General features: G+C 35.1%; 1 protein-coding gene across 6 annotated transcripts in view; it reads right to left on the bottom strand.

Annotated features, from left to right (window-relative positions):
* Nucleotides 1-12,687, bottom strand: part of POT1 (protection of telomeres 1) — a 73,560-nt gene extending 60,873 nt beyond the window's left edge. Inside the window, exons 1-4 of one of the 6 annotated variants that reach the window (XM_074315648.2) lie at nt 12,550-12,687; nt 11,633-11,817; nt 8,740-8,812; nt 7,883-7,974 (exon numbers count right to left, since the gene is read on the bottom strand). In XM_074315648.2, the coding sequence (XP_074171749.2) occupies nt 7,883-7,974; nt 8,740-8,812; nt 11,633-11,755 (288 nt within the window). In that variant the 5' untranslated portion in view covers nt 11,756-11,817; nt 12,550-12,687. Of the gene's footprint in view, nt 1-7,882; nt 7,975-8,739; nt 8,813-11,632; nt 11,818-12,348 lie in introns of all 6 variants that reach the window. The other 5 variants (XM_074315647.2, XM_074315651.2, XM_074315650.2 and 2 more) reach the window with 5 other exon arrangements.
* Between the last annotated feature and the right edge of the window lie 3,759 nt (nt 12,688-16,446).

Raw genomic sequence — 16,446 nt, 5'->3', positions numbered from 1 at the left:
ATTTTCGGGGAAACACAGTATCCCTGGCCCTATGCAGACAGTTTAGCTCTGCCAATTTCTGAATTTTCTTTTTTTCTTCAGGTGAGATTGCCAATACAATTGTGTCTGTGCTGATAATGCTAAATAACCACAAGTCTTCATAGTTATATGGAAGAAAATTTTCATTCTCATGGAAGATTTTCTACATTTATACCATGTTTTATGCAATTTTAAAGGGGAAAAAATATACATTAAGATTACTTTTGGAATAAATTATTTTTACAAACTGAAAACTATGGAATGCTTTCAATTTTTATCAGACCAATACACTCTGATTTAAATGAAAAATTAAGATTTTAGTGTAAGATTTAGTTATTCAGTGAAACTAACACAGGAAATAGAAGTAGATGAGTCATTGGTTTATCGGTTCTAAATACTCTTACGAGCACAAAAAATAACCTACCTCATGTTACTGTCTATTTTACTTAAAAATCTCTTAAACATAAATATTATATGGAAAGAAATACACCAAAATGCAAGTATTAGGGATACAGATGCACGTTTTTCTTTGTATTTCCTGTATAATCTAAACTTTTTTTTTAGAATGGGTGTTTCTTTTATGATGGAGAAAACGTTTTATAAAGGGAATTAATAAAAGCTGAACATCAGCATTCCCAAGAAAAATTTTTTCAAAAGTCTACTCTAACATTATTAACAAAATTCAGTAAAAAGTTATGACTTACCCTCTACCATACATTCAAAATGTAAATGACCAAAAATATTTTTAAGGAAAGAAAAACGTGTTTATTGTATTTATAAACATGAGCTTATATTTGAATACACATACATAAATTGCATTGAAGGCCCTCAGTGATCTCATCCTAACTGACCTTGTCTGTTTTATCTCCATATACTTCCATTCAATACCACACACGTCAGACTCTCTTACATGCCTACTGCTTTTCCACATAGACTCTTGGCTTATTCTGAGCCCCCACTAAGAATAAAGAGCATTTTTCTCTTTTGCCCACATCTGACCCTATCTATCTTTTGAAGTCTGGGCTGTTAATGCTTCTTCCTTGTGAGGTCTATCTTAGATTGTATCCCTCTCCCCGAAAAAATCATTCTTCCTTCCTCTGAACTCTCCTACACAGCTTTTTAATCTTTTTCACTTTGTGTGTTGCTCATAAACCTTTCTTAATGGTTTTAATGCCGTTAAACCAGTAAGACCCTTGGGACTAAGAATGATGTATTACCCATCTGTATATTCCACACAAATGACAGGCAGAGGCTTCTGCTCACATTCACTGCTCAACAACTATCTGTTGAATACATGAATTAATACTGATTAAAGGACATTCCCATGAATTTACAAGTCATAATGGCCTTTAAATTAATTCACACACACAGAGGATAAGAAAGATAAATATATAGTAGGCAGTATTAGTTTGTACAAACACTCATTAGAGTGAGTTGAAAATGAGATTTAATATGCATTGTTCTAAGTTCTAAGCTTCTGAGAAGAGCATACAGAAGCCGTTCAAACAAGAATGGGAATTACACATTCAGTGCTAACAGTATATTCTGCTATATCAGAGTGTTGATCTCAATCTGCTAAAAGTCTTAGGAAACAAGCCTGAGAATACCATGCTACTAAAAGCGATAAGGCTTTATCAATATCCGTGCATGAACACTGTAAAAGTGAAAACACATTTGGTCTGAAATATTTGAACTAATTCCGGCTACTCACATATCAGCAAATGGGTTATTTCCCTTTTGCGTCTGTACTCTCCTGTCACAGTGCCTTAGAAAGAGTAAGCCCTTGTCATGAAACAATTTCCTGTTTAGTTTAGCCAACACGAATATTTCTATAACGAACCAGTCTCAAAGAAAATTAACAAATTCAGTACAGATCTTTTTAACATAAATAAGTGTTCTTGAAAAATTAACAATTAAAAGGCAAAAACAAACCAGACAACTTACTGCACGTTTAACAAATATGGTTTTTACATGATAATATGTCCTAATGAAGAACATAAAGTGGTGGAAATAAAAAGCAAATAGGTGAATAGCAAAAATATAAACTACAAGATTAGTGTATTAATTTGCTAATTTTTAATAGACAATATATTAAAAATTCTCAAGTTGTTACACTTGAGCATGAAAAACACATAGAAAATATGAAATGATTGCCAATCGAAAAAGAAAAACACTTACCTGACTTTAACAGGCATTAAGTAATTTTCACTAAATGAACCTTGCAAATCTTATTAGGATATCATATTTTAAAAGACTGTTAAAAAGTGAAAGGACACAGGGAAAAGCCAGGGATCTGATGTCACTAAGTGTAGTGATTGACAGAAAATGTTTCTCTGGTATAAAAAGTGTTTTTCATAGTATTAGCACTTTTTGGATCATGTAACACCAAGGATATAATTGGAAGCAATCTGTGTAATATTAGCAGAAAAACCAAAATCTTTAAATGGACTAAAAAAATAATCTGATGCCCACCCATGTCACCAGCCACATACTGTGGGCCTCCCTCTGGGATTCTGCCTTCTCACAATTCTTTGGCATTCAGGATCCTCACTCAGGGCCTTTGGATATGCTGTTCTTCCTGACTGACCCATCCACTCTTCCCAGTACCCCTGTGCTCACTCTTTTTGCTACTTTTCTCATTCTGCTACTCAATCTTTATGGTTACATATTACATCTGGCTACAGCAATTAATTTCATAACAGTGATTTAATTCTACTCTTCTCCACTGAACACTTTCCATAATGGGAATGTCCATAACTGTCTTATTCAGTTAAGATATCTCTGACATCTAGCACAGAAGACAGAAAACATTCAACAAGTGTTTAGACAACCAAATGAATAACCAAATATACAAATACGTATAAAGAGAATAACTTCATTAAATCGTAAATAAAATAAGTTGTGCATCTACTACAAAACTCACTCGTTAGACTCTTTAACATTTTACAAATTGAAAAGGATCTCAGAGATCATATAATCAAACACCTTCATTTTTCAGGTAAGAAAATAAGGGCCAGAGAGGATAAAGGAACAGCCTAAAGTCACATACAGCTAATTAGTTATAAAGACAAGAATACAGATTTCCTGACTTCCAAGAAGGGTACTATTCTACCTCCTCTTTCAGAACTAATCTTACAGAAATGGGACAAATGCATTAATAAATGTCTATAATGTTGACAGTTTTGTGATGTATTTTTTAAACTTTCAGGATACTTTGGAAAAGGCTTCCTTATGGTTTTGAATGTTTTCAAAACCATAACCACATAACAAAATCTTTGAAGCCAAATACCTGCAAGACCACTATATCTCCCTGAGACAGAAAAAGAATGTATTTGTGGAGACAGAGTAGTTTCTCCACTTACTACAAGTTCTATAACAAACCTTAGCCTTACAATGGTTATATCTTCACAATACTAAGGACCTTCACCACGGATGGTTACTAGAGGTTACTATGTTTATCAAATATATGGAAGTACTTTGCAATCTGTGAAGTACCATACGAATATAATACTCTTAAGAAAAAAATAAGGAAACTGCTAATGCTATTTGTTTTTGGGTTTGGATTTTTCTCTTTTGGAAGGATGAGGAGTCAGGGGAAATATCTGTTACGCAAACTAGTCAATAAATTGTTTGTTTTCACTTCACCACAAAGTATTGTGGTAAAGTTTTCTAGTTCAAAGAAAAAAATTGTAAAGCTATCTAAGTAACTGAATCTTCCCCTGTGCAATACCTTCCTAATAGTCTTTCATTCATATTCCTTCCCTCCCTCTCTGTCTTCATCTTGTCATTTCTAAAGAATATCTTCCTTAAAAAACCAGCAGGATACCAGGCTTTTTTTTTAAACAACAGAAATTTATTTTTGCATAGTTCTGGAAGGTGAAGTTCAAGATCAACTTGCCAGCAGGCTTGGTTATCTCTGAGGCCGCTCTCCTTGGCTTGCGGATGGCTGCCCTCTTTCTGCCTTCACATGACCATTCTCTGTGCACGTGCACCCCTGGTATCTCAGATTTTGGGCTTTTTTAAACACTAAATTCTTAATAATTGAAAACTGTCATTATGAATATTAATTATCTTAACTAAGCTGAAATAGTCAGGCCTTTGTCAAGGGCAAGAATGATAACAGGAATAATAACAGTAATGACAAGGAGTCTTCACTGACCCACCCACAGAACTGCCTCATCAAGATAATTACACAGCGCTTATGATTCCTGCCCCGCCCAAATGGCCTGAGGTAACACGTTTGTTAATATTATTTGCTTCTAGAACCTCGCTGTGCCATTCCAACTAGATTAAAACTATACCTAAATCAAGTTTTTAAAATTAGTCATCTAAAATTACTCTATTATTCTGAGAGAAACAGTCTGCTGAACTGTTCTAGGAGTTTGGGGACATGAACTGCATGACAGCTATCTTATTTCCTCAAATTCTAAAGTAAGATTTTAACATATTAATACCACTGACTTAATAACAGCTTTTCACGGGGAAAAACAGTATACTGATTCTCCTTTTCTTTGTTTAAATTTAAATTAGGAAAAAAAATTAATTTCCAACTCTTCACAGAAGCTTTAGAAAAAAGACAAAACTGGAGTTTGGCAATCTATTTCCAAAATTCTTGTACAAGAAAATTAAAAGGTAGATGTTCTGACAGTTTCCTGGAAATGGATCTTTATCCTAGACTTCAAAGACAAGTTTTGCAAAAAAAATTATTTATAATCATCACATTGTGTGAAACCATAGTATGCCAGAACAATTTAGAATTCTCAGCTAATCTAATACCCTCAAATTTTATATTTGATTACATTCAGATCTGGAGACATTCAATCGTTGTTCAAAATCCAACAATTACCCAGAAAAAGTAAGGACCACACGCCAAACTCCTGGGCTCAGGCCCAGATCTCCCTCCTCCGCCCTGCTCTACCTCACTGGCTGGGGCCGCGTATACTTGCACTAAAACTGTAACAGTAATAGTAATAGGTGCCACGTACTGACGTCCTACTAAGTACCTGTAGTAGGTAATTTCTAACACTGACAACAATCCAGAAACGTACTATTATCCTCGTTTTAAGATTTAAAGATTTTAAATGATTGTTTTAATCTTTAAAAATAAACAAAAAAGGTTGAATGGAGGTTAAGTGTTTGGAAAGCCACGTACAGAACAATGAAGCTAGGCTGCTCTCAGTCACCATCTACTAAAATTAACTCAAGATGGATCAAAGACCTAAACATAACAACCTGAAACAATTGCACAAAAGAAAGCATAGGTATTAAACATATGGGCCTTGGGTTCAGAGAGAATTTTGTGAATTTGATCTCAAAGACAATGGGAAGAAAAGCAAAAATAAATCAATGGGACTATGTCACACTAAAAAGCTTCTGCACAGCAAAAGAAACCATCAATAAAACAATGAGGCAACCAACCCAATAGAAGATATTTGCAAACAACACCTCCAATAAGGAACTAATATCCAAAATATATAAAGAACTCAACAACAACAAAACAAACAATATAATTATAAACTGGGCATAGGATCTGAACAGACACTTCTGTCAAGAAAACGTAAAAAAACCAAGAGATATATGAAAAGATGCTCAACTTCCCTAGCTATTAGGGAAATGCAAATCAAAACCACAATGAAATACTACCGCCTCATACCTGTTAAAATGGCTATTATCAACAAGACAAGTAATAACAAGTGTTGGAGAGGCTGTGGAGAAAAACGAACCCGCATACACTGCTGGTGGGAATGCAGACTGGTACAGTCATTATGGAAAATAATATGGAGGTTTCTCAAAAAACTAAGAATAAAATTACCATATGACCCAGCAATACTACTTCTGGGTATCTACCTAAAAAATCAGAAACATTTATCCATAAAGATATATTACCCCTATATTGATTGCAGCATTATTCATGGTGCCCAAAACACGTCAACAACCAAAGTGTCCTTCAACAGATGACTGGATAAAGAAGATGTGGTATACATACACAATGGAATATTTCTCAGCCGTAAGAGAAGATGAAATACTGCCATTTGCGACAACATGGTTCAATCTTGAAATTATCATACGCTAACTAAGTCAGACAGAAGTAGAGAACTATATGATTTCGCTCATATATGGGATATAAAACTGAAAGGAACAAATAAACAATATAAACAAACAAAGAAACCAAAACTCATAGACACAGACAATAGTTTAGTGGTTACCAGAGAGGAACGGGAGAAGGGTGGTAGAAGAAGGTAAACGGGGTCAAATATATGGTGATTAGAAGGAGAACTGACTCTGGGTGGTGAACACACAGTGCAATACGTAGATGATGTTATAGATATGCACACTTGAAACTTTACTAACATTGGTTAATTTTACTAACATTGGTTAATTTTACTAACCAATGTCACCCCAATAAATTTAAAAACTCAACTGTCCACAGATATATGGGTTTATTTCGTGACCCTGAATTCTATTCCATTTGTATACACATGTATCTTTATGCCATTTCCATACTGTTGATTATATTATCTTTGTAGTAAGTTTTAAAACCAAGAAGCATGAGTCCTTTAACTTTGCTAATCTTTTTCTAGATTGTTTCAATATTCCAGGCCCCTTGAAACACCTTAAGAATTTGAGAATCAACTTTTCCATTTCTGCAACAAGGGTTGGAATTTGCACTGAATCTGTAGATAATTTTGGGTAGTACTGACAGCTTACTATTAAGTCTTCCTATCCAGGAAAATGCAGGTTTTTCCATTTATTTAGGCCTTATTTAATTTCTTTTAGTAATGTTTTTTAAATTTCAGTGCACAAGTTTTCTACCCCATTTGTTAAATTTATTCTTAGGTATGATATTCCTTTAGATGTTATCACATGTGGAATTTTCATTACTTTCATTTCCAGATTGTTCATTGTATCTATAGAGAAACACTACTGATTTTTGTCTGTTGATCTTGTACCCTGCAACACTGCTGAATTCATTTATTAGCTTTAGTAGCTTCCTTTTGGATTCTTTGGGGTTTTCAAATATAGGATTGTGTTATCTGAGAACTAATGGTTTAATTCTTCCTATACAATTTAGATGTCTTTTATTTCTTTTTCTTATTTAATTACTCTGTCTGGAACTTCCAATCCAATGTTGAATAGCAGTGATGAAAGTGAGAATCCCTGTATTGTTCCTAATCTTAGGGAAAAGCTTTCAGTCTTTTACCATTGAGTTGATGTTAGTTGTGGATTTTTTATAATTGCCCTTTATCATGTAGAGGAAGTTTCCTTCTATTCCTAGTTTCCTAAGTGTTTTGATTATGAATGGGTGTAGGATTTTATCAAATGTCTTTTCTGCATCAATTAAAACGATCACTTTTTTCCTTTGCTCTATGAATGTGATATATTACAATGATTGATTTTATCTTGAGTCAAACTGCACTCCTGGGATAAATCCCCCTTGGTCATGGTGTCTACTTTTAATATGCTGTTGGGTTCGATTTGGTAGCCTTTTGTGGAGGATTTGGCAGGCATGTATTTCTAAAACAACTAGAAGAAAATATTACAAACATACAGAGTTATCGCTCATGTTATTTCTTAGTAAGAACTATTTTTATATGAGGGGAAACATACATATCGTTAAGACATTCTATTGAATACTAAAAATTAAAATGAAGTGGTAAGAAAAATTGTCCCATTTTATATTAATGTAACTTTTACTAACTTCATAGAATCATTACAATTTTAAAGATGTTGCTTTTTTAAGTATTATTTTTTATATACCTGCAAATATATTATGTTATCTCTAAAAAAGGTCTGTAGGATGCATGTATCATCAATAATTCTAAATCCAGTTCTAAAATAATACAGTAATATGAAAATATTTTACCCCTTTATAGAAAACTTTTGCACAGTCCTTTGCTAATTTTCCAAAAAATGATACATTGATGGTGCTGATCTCAGAATTTGAATTTTCTTGTTCTATAGAGAAAAACACACACACAGAAAAACAATTAGATACAGCAATTTTATACACATAAAAATAATAGTTACTTTGTAAGATAGTTATGAATAATTAAAATATTTAAGAGTCACTTTTAGTTTACTGTAATACTTAATTGCAAAAACAATGTATACAATGCTATTAGGCATTAAAACCAAAATTATAACAAGTTTCAACTAGAACCCATGTTGCAAATTTCTGTAAATATCACATTAACATCACATAATGCACTTTCTATTTATTTTCCCAATTATAATCAAAAGAATTGAATAAGGTACTAATTATTCAATTTTTATAGTACATCATATATCACCCCAAAATATTTCATTTTTACTTAACTTCTAGTAATCTATAGTTATCGGTGTATTAAGTTTTAATCTAGACAAGTATGGTCTTCTCCCCCCCATATATATGGGTATATATCAAAGAGTAAAAAAGCAGTTCGTGTAGACCAAGCTATCTGTGATTTTAAAAATGAAAATTACTTGGGAATAAGAAATGAATATTCTACAAGTAACTTCATTTGGATCTTCTAGGCTTTGGGAAAAAAAAAATATCCATAATCTAGTCTCCAGAAGTCACCTCTTATAACCACTGCAGCAGGGCCAAATGCTAAGACTAAATTATATCATAAGAAAAATAGTGCTTGTGTGTATTTATCTATGTGTGTACATATATACAAAGTTACCTATTTGTAGATTACAGGGAAAAAGTCAAACAAATGGTCTTATTCTATTATATACCTTGTAGTTCAACATTTAAAGTAGCTATTCTGTTTCCACCATAAGTTAAAGAAGAGATATGTGAAAGTTTTCCCTGAAATGAGAGAAAAAAAGTTACACAAAAAGCCAAAAGAGCCTATTAGAACACCAAGATATAAGTAAAAATTGGAGTAATTTTTTTAAAGGCCATGAACTTACTATCTTTCAAGAAATCAGTCATTACTTGTAAGATGAAAGTGATTTTTCTAGAGAAAAATCAGAGGACCTAAAAATACTTTAGAGTCATAATTTAATTTCTTAAAAAATCGTATTAGTTAACTAATATCAACTACTCATTTTACATATAAAGATAAACTAGCTTAACGTCAGCTAATTTTTACATGTAATACTGTTCTCTACTACGAAAAACATTAAGTTTGTTCCTACGAAGAAATTAAAACTTACTAAATTTCTAAGTAGAAAATGATAATCTCATAATTAAGGAAAATGTGGACAAATCAATGGACAAATACAATTTAGTCTTTGTTCTGCCTGTGTAACTAACCAACTCTGTCAGCCTAAAAAGTTATTTAATCAGAATCTCACATAAAATAAAGTATTTAATCTGGGTAGTTTCTATAATTTCCTCTGGCTCTAAATTTAATGATTCTATGAACAAATATTAGGTTGGTGCAACAGTAATTGTGGTTTAAAAGGTTAAAAATAATTGCAAAAACTGCAATTACTTTTGCACCAACCTAATACATTATAGGGCTCTTTGAAAACATCCACACAGAAATACAATTTATTTAATAAAGTTTAAACAGATTCTATAATACATATCTCCCACACTAATATTCCAGACTTTGATAAAACAACAACAAAAAATGTTTTGTTCACACATCAATTTTACTTAAATGACAGGAATCAGAAAAATTAAAAATATGACTATCAGCAATCTATAACGATTCATTCAAAAGTAAAGGTATCCCACATATGAGTGAAGTCATATGGTTCTTGACTTTTTCTGACTTATTTAGCTTAGCATAATAATCTCAAGATCCATCCATGTTGTCACAAATGGCAGTATTTCATCTTTTCTTATGGCTGAGTAAGAGTCCACTGTGTATATGTATCATATCTTCTTTATCTAGTCATCTATCAAAGGATATTTTGGTTGTTTCCATGTCTTAGCCACTGTGAATAATGCTGTAATGAACATCAGTGACGTATCTTCATGGCTAAATGTTTTCAGATTTTTGGGGTAGATACCCAGAAAAGAGATTTTTGGGTCATATGGCAATCCTAGTCTTAATTTTTTGAGGAACCTCCATATTGTTTTCCATGGTGGCTGTACCAGTTTACATTCATTCATATGTGGTATATGAAACTGAAAGCAAAAAGGAACAAGACAAACAAACAAACAAAAACTCATGGACACAGACAACAGTTTAGTGGTACCAGAGGGTAATGGGGAGGGTGGTAGAAGAGGGAAAACAGGGTCAAATATATAGTGATGGAAGGAGAACTGACTCTGGGTGGTGAGCACACAATGCAATATACAGATGATTTATTACAGAAATGTACCCTTGAAACCTATAGAATTGTATTAACCAATGTCTCCCCAATAAATTCAGTAAAAAAAAAAAAAAAAAAAAAAAAAGTAAAGGTAAATAGTTCCACTTAGGAAGTAGGAAGCTGGAAAGAACAAAAAAAATGTTGGATAATGTGCAAATTCAAAAATTTTCTTCACCCACCACAGTTAAAGTCGGTAACCAACTAATGAGAAATCTAGAAAAAGAGAAGTACCTCCAACGAGAGATGGGAGGCAAGTGAGCTGAAGTCACAGGACCACAACCAACCAGAAATCTAAGTAAAGAAAAGCCCTCCAACGAGAGATAGGCAGTAAGCACTTGCTTACCTGAGGTAAATGGCAAATGCTGCCTGACATCTGTTAAGAAAAATTCATCTAACATTTTTAGTGAGTTGCTAAAGGCCTAGTATGGGCTAGTGAAAAGATAGGGAGCCTCTGGGAGCTGCAAACACAAGGGGAATTCATACCCACTTACGAGCTCTTCTCCACAAACCTGACAAGATCCAGGCCAGCAGCAGGGTAAGGGTGGTAGCAGTTACTGCAGGAAAGGCAAGAAACCCTGCCTGGATCTTTCTTCCAGAACCAAGTCCTTAAAATGCTAGGAGAAGGGCAACAAACCTATGAATCTTAAAGCTTTGGTGAAAACCCACTGCAGCTGGAAGAAGAAAACAGAAAAAAACTAATATAGAAAACTTTATTTCCTCTGAAATAAAACACCAGGAAAATGGAAAAATAAACAGAATAAAAGATAAACAAATGTCTACATGGAGTATCTTGATTAGAAGGGTAAAACTGACATGTAGCATTATTTCTCTTTATTTTATTATCAGACCCATTTTACTAATAAGCTCCTCACTTCCCTCCCGTCATTCTCTCCTTAGTCCCTAACTTAAATGTAGAATAACAAAAATGAAAAATTCACTAAATATGTCTAACAGAATATTGGATATGGCAGGAAAAAGGTTCAGTGAACTTGAAGACAGATCAACAGAAATTACTCAATCTGAAAATCCCTCTCCACCAAAAAAAGAACAATACTGAAGAAAAAGGAACAGTACCTCAGAGACTTATAGGACAATAGCTAACAGCCTAACATACAAATATACATGTGATTAACATGTTAGGAAAAAGGAGTAATAATGTGAGAGGAAAAAAAAGATTCCAAGAAACATTAGCCTATAATTTCCCTGATTAAAACAAACAAACAAACAAACAATGACTTACAGATGCAAGAAGCTCAGTTACCCACAAGCAGGAGAAATTCAAAGAAAAGCCACATACAGGCACCTGACAATCTGCTAAAAGCAAAAGATAACTATTCTGTGTTATGAAAACTCTTACCTGGATATATTTCCCGCTATAATCACAGCCTGGCTGCAGGGATCTGAAATGTATTTTCTGCAGTTTAGTTAGCGGCTCAACTTGAGGCACCCCATTGACTTCTTTTATTAATTCAAGTGGCATAGCAGATTTGCTTCACAATGCTGTCCAAAGCCAATTCAACCTGGGAAGTTGGTATCTGGCTGCTGAAACACAAAGACCAGTGCTGTTCTTTTCCTATAAGTTAGTCATTGTTTGGGGGTTAGGGAAGGACAGTGGATGATTATAAATTTTATTACAAGGATCAATATACGCATCCTCCTAAAGCACTGAAACTTAATTAACCCCTTTCTACTTAGTTTTGCATTTAAATAAGTACCTCGAAAGGCCAGTTTTAAGATCTGTTAAAACCGCGCTAACAATTGCCCTACACTGTGCTTGAAAATATACAAGCTACTGAGGAAGGGGGCGGGGGGGGGGGGCGTTGAAAAGTTTTGGTTTCGTTTTTTAACCCCTTTGACAGTTTTAATGTCAAGTTGCTGTGTACGCAAACTGGACACCAAAAGCAAATTACTCCAAAACATATCTGTGGCCTCCTCCCTCCAGCAATCGAAAGAAACGACTATTTAACTGACGTTAACTTGCGCATTGCAAGTTCAATCATATTTCTCAAAACTCTTGACTGGGGGATGCACTAGTTGCCAATAGTTAATGTTTGTTAATGTGTATGCACCAACCTTCCGCAAGCCAGTAGAGCTCCGTGAGGGCGGGAACATGGATGAACTCAAGTAAGCTGCTCCCAAAACGCCAGGGAACATGCGAAACACAGCAGGCTCACGATAAAGACACGTATGAAGAGTTTCTCCGCAAGAACTACATCACATACTGTTCTAGAGTAAGTCAGCCTCTTCCGAATACCAGGTCAGGTCCCAACCCACCTGGTATTCACGCAACCAAGGGCAAATCGACCAAGGCATTGACCCGCCGCGCTCTAAAGCAGAAGTTTAGACGGGCGCGCCGGTGACGTCACACGCACGCCGGCGGCTCAGTTCCCACGCATGCGTACACGACAGCTAGAGCTAAAGGGCCGCTCGCTCCCGCGCCCGCTGAGAACGCACTGCGTGTTGGTTCCCTACCTCGAAGACGCCCTGGAATACAAAATACGTAGAGGGTGCGGTGCCCGGGGGATGGTGAGACAAAGGTACGATCTCCGCCCGGAATTCTCGCCGCTCCCCTTAGCTCCGCCCCTCCCGTCAATTTCCCGCTGTCGGGGCTGGAGGAACCCGTAGCGGAGGCGGGGCCTGATTTCCAAATCCTGTAACCAATTAAAAACTATTCCAACACCAGGGCCGAATTTGAGATTCGTTAAGTAGATTGGAAGCTCCTGTGGACCGGTACTTCTTTTAACCTCCAGTTCTCCGTCGCCCCCTCTCCCCCCTCCCCCCACGCCCTCCCCCCACCCCCTCCCCCCTCCCCCTCCCCCTCCCCCTCCCCCTCCCCCTCTCCCTCTCCCCTAAGCGATCACCCAAAAGTACATTCTACTCTGCCTGTCTGTAGGGCTATGATTTTGTGGTGTAATTAGTAAGACTGTCCACCGCAAAAAGTGGGTCAGGCTCTTCAGCAAAAGGGATTTAGTCGGGGTGGGGGGCCGGTAGGAAGGTTTGTAATCGAGAACGTGCAGCCATGACAAGCCACTTGGAAAAAGAGAGGCAAACAATAGGAAGCCCTTTTATGCAGGGAAAAGGTAAGGGGGCGAGGGGGCTACAACCACATATCTTTGTTATAACCATACAGTTCTTCCTGTAGGGCTTTCACAACTGACATGGGACATAAGAGGTCCACCTACAGGCCCTCCCCGTTCCAGTCTTGGTTAAGGTCTCATAAGTTTTGACAAGATATTGTTAAATGTGAATCCTCTGCTAATATCTGATTCATGCCTATGATCATTTCATTTAAGTGACACCACCTCAGTGCAAAACAATAATAATTCAAAATATTTCCAAGGCTAAATTTGAACTCAAATATCAGCTGTAGATACGTATTTGCAGGAGGAAAAAGCTATTTTTAACATAAGTTTTTTCAGCAGGAAGCATTTGGTGTTAGCCCATATTCCCTCCCACCCCTGTATTCATATAAATGCATAAACTAGAAGTATGCAAGACTTTTTTGAGAAAAAGTATGCTAAGGCTTACCGGTACATGTTCTCTTTCCTACCCCGGCCTCACTCAGCTCAGAGATAACTGTTCCTCCTTCCTAGTAAGTGAAGTCCTCCACCTGAGATCTGGCTACTTTCATTTCATCTCCATCATCAATTACATATATTTATCAATATATATGTCAATATATTTTCAACTGTTCCTTCTTATTCTTTGCCATCAGATTCAAACACATTCTTCCACAGCCTAAGCTTATTAAGGGCAGGGAGAATTGTTTACTATTATTTGCATAGAGAGAGCCTCTACTGTTTTCCCTCACTATAGCAATTAGTTCGTTCTACAAATCAAGAACATTGAACATGAATGTACAGTGCAATTTAAGATATGAGGGGGAAAAAAGATGGAATCAACTACATAAGGCACTGAAGTCATATATGCGAAAACAATTCATTACTATTTTTCTATGTCTCTTGAAGCATAAAAGCTACTCCAAGACTAACAATTAATGTAATAACTATTGCAAGTTGTAATTTTTAAAGGTGCAAAGGAGAAACTTTTGATACAAAATCTACAATATAAAAATGTTTAATTTTCAGAAAAGTGAAAATAAGATTCTCACTAATAAAAAATGAACACTGAAAGTACCTAATTTCCAATTTCCTTCAAATTAAATGCAGTGAAAAGCCCTGTCTGAGAGGAATGCTAGGGGACAAGCCATACGCTAAAGGAAAAGTCAATGGCCGAAAACAAAAAAATCAAGGTCTAAAAGCCAAGTTAGCATTACAGTCAATCCAAATGTGTGAAGAACAGCAGGGAGAGCACGAAGAGCCAAAATTTCATCATGAAGAGGAATGGATGGATGGTTCCACTGTTTTGGACTATGCCGTGTGACACCTGGATGGCTCATAATGTATAAAAGGCACAGGGTTGAGATAGGCTGTCTCAATAGAGATGACCTTTGATTAAGTTACACCAAAGATACATGTTGAGATGAAAACAACTGCATTCCTAAACACTAACAGAGTGTTAATTTAGAAAAAGTTTCTCTGACCAGCTTATAGGAAACAACCAAGACCTCCAGGTGCCTATATGTGGTAAGAACCAGGTTGTCTAAGAAAATGGTTGGTTCTTCAGGTTTCTCTGTAGAGGTGGGGGAGAGAGAAAAATTGAAGAAGAACCATAAAAAAAAAACAAAAGGTAGGCATGATTCTCAAAAGAGATGTCACCCTTTAATGCTTGTGCTGTCCCCATTCAACCATTAAAAAAAATCTTTGACAAAGTAAAATTATTGAGTTACAGTAAGGAAGTAAGGAACTCAGTTTATGTTCAGATTGATACAAGTATAATTGAGGCAGCACACACAGAAGGGAGATGAAGAAAAATAAGAGGAAAAGATCTGCTGGAAATTAACAAGCATGAAAGATAAATCGAGGATATTTCAACTTCTTAACACTTTAGAAGTAGGGGTTTATGTCTTGAGTTTAGAGTCTCTCTTTCGTACGTGCCCTACATTTTATACTGTGAAGATATGTCCTGAAAAACCCTGCAATAATACTCACATAGAAAACCTTATTTCTATCTAATCTTAGACTAAAAAATTGTATTGATGGTTTGTTTGTCTTGAAAAGACAATGGTCCAACTCTAAAAGATGGAAGGCACAGTGGCAAGAAGCAATATGTTAGTCTGATATTTTTCTCTTTCTTTACCCTCTTTTTATGAGAGATAAAAATAGGTACACTTTAACACTTTCATAAAAAGTAGTTTTGAAGAATGGAAAATTGATCAGGTATTTCATGTTTTTTAAATTCATCATTATTTTGACTAATTGGGTCATTTAAGGTTAAAATGCATTTTTAACACAGAAAGACATTTTGTAACTTCGTTGGATCTTCCTTCTATTAGTTTAAATAGAATCTGCATTTATTCATTATGTTCATACTTTTTTTATCAAGAAATGGAAAACATCGAATCCTCTTGATGAAAATTGAGGGTTTTTATCCATATTTCACTTGTGTACAATAACAGTTAAATTTTCTATGTCTAAATGACGGTTTGTCTTTTCTCCCCACAAACTGCCCATCAAAGATTTTGTGTTGTTAGAATGATAGGGTTATAACTACTGTATTAATTAGAGAATAAAATATCATTTGTGTTGGTCTTTTATCTAATTCTCATCACTTTTATCTAATTCTCAATAATAAAAAATTAGTCCAAGATATCTTCCCTACGATTAAAGCAGAAGAGAATTACCATATAATCACGTTTGAAAAACTTCCTTTTAATGAGGGTATATTCAACCCAGCGTGCAATGTCAGAGTGTATAGCACAATGAACAGAACAGAACAGATGGAGAACACCACTTTGCCATTCCTACTTATTTTCATATTAAGATGGTGTAAACAGGTCCAAATTCAAGAAGCATATTTATTTAACAGTTTTGTAAGTCTATTAGAATGAAAGGATATGGTGAAAAGAAAATTTATTCTTTTTGTCCTGTTATTTATTTTGTCAGATGACCATCAAGAGTTTTTTTTTTTGTATGTAACCCAAGTAATCTGCTAATTTTACTCATATTAGACTGAGAAATACTAATAATATTAACCTTAATCAATCTCGTTCCTAATTTTTCTTTGAATTAGAAATTCCTCTTTTTCTTGCCATTTCTCAGGATATCCTTT

This window comes from Rhinolophus sinicus, chromosome 8, assembly GCF_057876585.1.
Source record: "Rhinolophus sinicus isolate RSI-liver-muscle chromosome 8, RSI-T2T, whole genome shotgun sequence".
Classification (NCBI taxonomy): Eukaryota; Metazoa; Chordata; class Mammalia; order Chiroptera; family Rhinolophidae; genus Rhinolophus; species Rhinolophus sinicus.
This window is presented reverse-complemented; position numbering and strand designations above follow the sequence as displayed.